Genomic DNA, 6,000 nt, shown 5'->3' on the forward strand with positions numbered 1-6,000 from the left:
TCAGACTGCAGATCTGCCAACATTCAAATGGATCTAGTCCTCGAGTGTTATTTTCTAACTCTGTTTTTCGATGCACCATTGTATAGCCCTTACAACTGGGCCTGTCCCTTCTGTAGACGTTGGAGTACCTGAACTCCACAGAACCCCAGGTTACACACTAAGGACACAGGTTGTTAGGGCTCCTGGATGAGGGCAAGTGTGTTTATTTTAAACCATGTGCTTTTGGCTACTGAGCTTATTATTTCAAAAGTGAAAGCTTAAGCACATTATTAGACTTCTCAAGGAGAGTTCCTCTAGATTGGGAGCAAAGTTGACACTGGGTAATATTAAATTTTTCTTTTAAAACCAGGGCTATTTTGTTGTTGTTTACGATTTTAAGAGTCTGAACGGAAAGAGTCATGAAGTGCAGCCACCTATCTGACCTCTTCCCCCAACAGTTAGGGAATTCGCTCTGCCCCCAGGCCATCCAGCCTTCCCTTGCTCTCCTGGATGGGACCCTGACAATTCCCTGGAATTGTAACCTCTTCCTTACTGCTGAGGCTAAGAAGAGGATCTTTTCTACTTTACTCCATTTAGGGGTTTTCTTTCTATCTGTGTAGATTGTGGTTTTTTGTTTTTTCTTTTTAATTTTATTTTAAAACAGGAAGAACAGTTATCTAATATTAGAAATCAAGGAAGCAATATTTGTATTGGTCACGATAGGCTCAGACTAAAAGAATTATGCTGTAAGTAGTTGTATTGAAGAATATTTGAAATGCTTTTAAACTATTTGCTTAAAACTATACCTATTTGTATAATGTGACCAGATTAAATTGATTGTATCTTTGGGTGGCACCAAATATGTTGGTTTCTTGCATGGATTGATCATTCTGAAGCTCATGATTTCTGTGGGTCTCAGGTGGGTGGAAGTTCCCATCTTAGTCCTTAAGACTCTTACCCCAATGGAAAGAGGTGAGGATTTCTGTAATAGCTATTAAGATAAGAGATATTAGGCCGGGCGCGGTGGCTCAAGCCTGTAATCCCAGCACTTTGGGAGGCCGAGACGGGCGGATCACGAGGTCAGGAGATCGAGACCATCCTGGCTAACACGGTGAAACCCCGTCTCAACTAAAAAATACAAAAAACTAGCCGGGCGAGGTGGCGGGCGCCTGTAGTCCCAGCTACTCAGGAGGCTGAGGCAGGAGAATGGCGTAAACCCAGGAGGCGGAGCTTGCAGTGAGCTGAGATCCGGCCACTGCACTACAGCCTGGGCGACAGAGCGAGACTCCGTCTCAAAAAAAAAAAAAAAAAAGATAAGAGATATTCCTAAGAAGGAATATTATATTATTACGGAAATTTTCAAACATCAAAAAGGTTTGAGGCCGGGCACTGTGGCTTGCGCCTGTAATCTTAGCACTTTGGGAGGCTGAGGTGGGCAGATCACAAGGTCAGGAGATGGAGACCATCCTGGGTAACACAGTGAAACCCTGTCTGTACTAAAAATACAAAAAATTAGCCGGGCGTGGTGGCAGGCGCCTGTAGTCCCAGCTACTCAGGAGGCTGAGGCAGGAGAATGGCGTGATCCTAGGAGGTGGAGCTTGCAGTGAGCCGAGATCACACCACTGCACTCCAGCCTGGGCGACAGAGCGAGACTCCACCTCAAAAATAAATAAATAAATAAAAATAAAATATAATAAAAAGGTTTGAAAGAATAATGTAACAAAGCCCCATGTACCTGCTTTAACTATTGTCAACGTATGTCCAATCTTGTTTCAAAGTCAGTCCTGGACATATCATCCATAAGAAGTCTTCCTGAAGACATTCAAAAGAGGGAAGTCTTTGCTTTGGAACCCTGATGTGATCACTTTAATCATTGCTTCTATGCCTGTAGCTGAAGGAACCGCCAGCTTTTTCAAACCTCTAATCCTTCTGCATCCCTTTTCCAGGGCCCAGTCATATATGCACAGTTAGACCACTCCGGCGGACATCACAGTGACAAGATTAACAAGTCAGAGTCTGTGGTGTATGCGGATATCCGAAAAAATTAAGAGAAGACCTAGAACATATCCTCAGCAAGAAACAAAACCAAACTGGACTCTCGTGCAGAAAATGTAGCCCATTGCACATGCAGCCTTGGAGACCCAGGCAAGGACAAGCCCATGTGTACTCACGGAGGGAGAGAAAGATGTGTACAAAGGATACGTATAAATATTCTATTTAATCTTCCTCATGTGAGGAGCCAGTGTTGCATGATGAAAAGATGATATGATTCTACATATGTACCCATTGTCTTGCTGTTTTCGTACTTTCTTTTCAGGTCATTTACAATTGGGAGATTTCAGAAACATTCCTTTCACCATCATTTAGAAATGGTTTGCCTTAATGGAGACAATAGCAGATCCTGTAGTATTTGCAGTAGACATGGCCTTTTAATCTAAGGGCTTAATCAGTCTTAGCATTTATTGTAGTTGGAGGATGGGGATGCTATGATGGAAGCATACCCAGGAGCCTTTAACACAGTACCAGTACCATTTATTTGTCTGCAGCTTTTAAAAAACATCCATTGGCTATGCCACTTGAAAACAATTTGAGAAGTTTTTTTGATGTTTTTCTCACTAAAATATGGGGCAATTTTTAGCCTTACATGTTGTGTAGACTTACTTTAAGTTGCACCCTTGAAATGTGTCCTTTCAATTTCTGGATTCATAATGCAAGATTAGCAAAGGATAAATGCCGAAGGTCACTTCATTCTGAATACTGTTGGATCAATACTGATTAAGTAGAAAAATCCAAGCTTTGCTTGAGAACTTTTGTAAAATGGAGAGTAAAAGGTATCGGTTTTATTCTTTGCTGATGTCCTTTCTGCTTGAAATAACAGTTACCATACAGCTAAAGGAGAGGAGTTTCTTTCCTTCTAAGTAGGCAGAAATGGGATCATTATGTTGCCACTCGGCCACTCGCCAATATCCTAGAGCTTGCTCTCTAGAGAATCACATTCTTTTGCTTTTTTTCTTTCTCTTTTTCTTTTCTTTTTTTTTTTTTTTTTTGAGGTAGAGTCTCACTATGTTGCCCAGACTAGCCTTGAACTCTTGGGCTCAAGTGATTCTCCCTCCTCAGCCTCCCGAGTAGCTGGAACGAACTATAGTTGCACCACCGCAGCTGGCAAGAGTCACCTTCTTTATAAAGCGCCAGTCATGCTTCCAGCAAGAAGCAGCATCAGTCATGGCTTTATAACAGCTTCATGGTGCCTCAAAGACTGTTGAGGCCAATGAGAGCCTAGATTAGATAATTTGGCTGTCCTTTCCTAAAACTTGTTTTCTCCCATTCACTACTCCCCACCCCACTTAAAATCTATGAGTTTTTACTTTTTACTGGGAATGGAAAGCATGGTGAAGATCATTAAACACTTATGTTGTCATTTCTCCCATTTTCTGGATTTCTTTTTTAATTTTCCCCCTTTTAAAATTGTCCTAAAGCCCACAGTTACGGGAAGAATACGGTCTAGATGGTCTGCAGAACGTGTTTGGGGTGAGTGGGAGTGAGGGGCAATGTTACTTTCCTCCCCTCTAGTTTGGAGTCCACTATGAACTGCTGCTTTTTCTTCTCATCTTGTCATCTTCTGGGGATGTTTGAAGGCTGAGTTCTAAGAGAATTCGTAAAGGAAATAAAACAGGATTGAGATTTCGAGGTGTGCACAAGGTGATAAGATAAAGGGCATATGAGCTTCAAAACTAACTGTCCCACACATGAAGCCTTTTGTTTTTTGAGGAGCTATTTTTGTTATTCTTGTAACGCTCCACCTTACATGCCACATCCGTGTGAGTCAACAGGGATCAGGTTTGGTCACCACATACATCTGAAGCTGGCCAGCGTCTGCTCTTTGTTCTGTGTGGAATGGAGAAAAATATGCTTGCCCTGCTGCCTTCCATGTTCATAAGCCCAGCCCGAGAGAGTGACACACAGTGACATAGTGCTGGCCCTGAAACATTTCCCCAAAGTGCTCAACTCTGCCTTGCATCCTAAAACTTTTTGGGCATCTATTTTGAAAACTATGGGAGACTTTGGAAGGCGTCTTATGTGTGTTTGGAGGGGAAGGGTGTTAGATTGTCACCATCCTTCAAGCTGAGACTCGTGGTGAGCCTTTGCCACCGTGAAAACCACATAGCGGACCAAGGCTGTGCTTTGAGGTACAGAGGACACACATTGTAGACAGGCCTGTGTCATGTTTCCTTACAGTCGTTTTTTTACAGAGAAAAGGGGCATTGTTTTTTCACTTCTTTCTCAACAGTTCCTGTGAATAAACGAAACATTTCGGTGCTCCCTAAGAGCAAGAGCCCTCACTTCTTCTTGCAGTGCCGGCACCATGTGTTGGTGAAGCTGGTGCTCTGGGGGCCGCTCACTCAAATGACACCTGGAGGCCGTTTCCTCCCTGATCATCCCCTTCCCCAGCCTGACTTTTTGGCCTCCTGCCCAACCAGACACCTCAAACTCTTGTCAGCGCCCTGGCATTCTGGCAGAGAATCCTCACCAGTTCTCACCAACCTTCTCCCCAGGCAAGAGAAGCTGCCAGCTTGGCACTCTGCCAGGATGGGTTTCCCTGGAGGAAGCTGCTCACACTGAGATGAGCCTCTCAGGGCAGGACCTCTTCCCAAGCCCCGCACACCCAGCCCTTTTGGCTCCCCTTTTTCCCCGTGCCTCAGCACTCCTTGCCTGGCTGCAGATAACAAACTGGGGTTGCCTAAAGGGCAGATCTGCCCTCTCCGTGTCTTCGTCCTGGCAAAAAGAGTCCTCTTAAAATTATGCGCTAATTCTGTACGGGAGCATGCAAAAGACATTACTTAGAGATTGAAATTTCAAACTATCTGTAGTTTTTCAATGGAAATGTATCAGCTAGGGAAAAACCATCAAGCTCATTATTATTTTTTGATTTTCAGTTGTATTTTTGTGAATATTTTAATACATCTTTTTCAATTTCTGGATTGTGTTGTGTGCTCATTTTGACCAAAATAGAAAAAGAGATACGCCCTTCACTCATACCATTCCAGCTACACCTGCCTTCTCTTCAAAAATGCCATCCATGTACCTGCTTCTGGGCCTTTGCACATGCTGTTCCCTGGGCCTGAAGCACCTTCTGCAGATAATCCTGTGGTTTGCTCTCTGACTTCCTTTAAGCATCCGCTCAGATGTTACCTCCTCAGGGAGACCTTCTGTGATATATAAAAGAGCAAGCCCCCCGCCCCCACCACCTCAGCCTTGCTAGCCCCCTCAATTCCGCTCTGGTTGCTCTATTTCTCTCCCTCTCTCCCAGTACACACTTAACTTGTCTGTTCTCCCCCACTAGAACATAGTCAACACGAGGCCAGGACCTTGCTGTTTTGTTCACTGCTCCGTCTGCAGTAAGGGGAACAGTGCCTGGCACTTAGCTGCTCAATACATGTTACCTGGATGGATGAGTGTGGAAGGATTCATCCATTCAGCAACCTACACAGAACAGTCCTGTGCCAAGCACTGTGCTAAGCATAAGGAAACAAAGCTCCTCAAGGAGCTTGCCACAGGGCGGAGGTGACAGGTGACATGAATGGAAATAACTAGTAGTTACCAAATACTTGGTGTGAGCCAGGCACTTTGCATTTCTTGCTCTATTATTTCTGTGAGTTCATAGTAATTGTACTAATCTTAATCCCATTGTTTGAAAGATTATATGGCTTGCCCAAGGCCACTTAGCTAATAAGGTACAGAGAAGAGGGGCTGGGCCTGGGGCCGCTGTTTGATCAAAGCCTTGTTCCTAGCCACTATGTCCTGTGGGCTCTCACACCAAGGGGAAGAACCAAACTGCTCACTTACTCAAATAAATGTGCTGCGTGCCTGAAATGCAGTTGCAGTTTTCTCCCAGTCCCTTAGGAGCTGGTTAGGGACAAACTTGAGAGGGTAGTGTAGTCTAGGTGGTAGGCACAGATGTCTGAGAGTTTTAACCTCAGTCTGGAAGACAATATGCTGACTTAATTTGTTGAGAACTATGTT

The 6,000-nt window shown here is 44.1% G+C and overlaps 1 protein-coding gene across 9 annotated transcripts in view; it reads left to right on the forward strand.

The window, feature by feature from the left end:
* The window catches only part of MPZL1 (myelin protein zero like 1), a 71,069-nt gene extending 66,111 nt beyond the window's left edge, over positions 1–4,958 (forward strand). For all 9 annotated transcript variants that reach the window (XR_013416189.1, XR_013416190.1, XR_013416192.1 and 6 more), the window contains one exon: positions 1,926–4,958. Coding sequence is in view for 5 of the 9 variants with exons in the window: in XM_077999367.1 (XP_077855493.1) it covers positions 1,926–2,027 (102 nt within the window). In the remaining 4 variants the exon portion in view is untranslated. The remainder of the gene's footprint in view (positions 1–1,925) is intronic.
* Positions 4,959–6,000: the final 1,042 nt, after the last annotated feature.

Source organism: Macaca mulatta, chromosome 1 (assembly GCF_049350105.2).
Source record: "Macaca mulatta isolate MMU2019108-1 chromosome 1, T2T-MMU8v2.0, whole genome shotgun sequence".
In the NCBI taxonomy this organism is placed as follows: Eukaryota; Metazoa; Chordata; class Mammalia; order Primates; family Cercopithecidae; genus Macaca; species Macaca mulatta.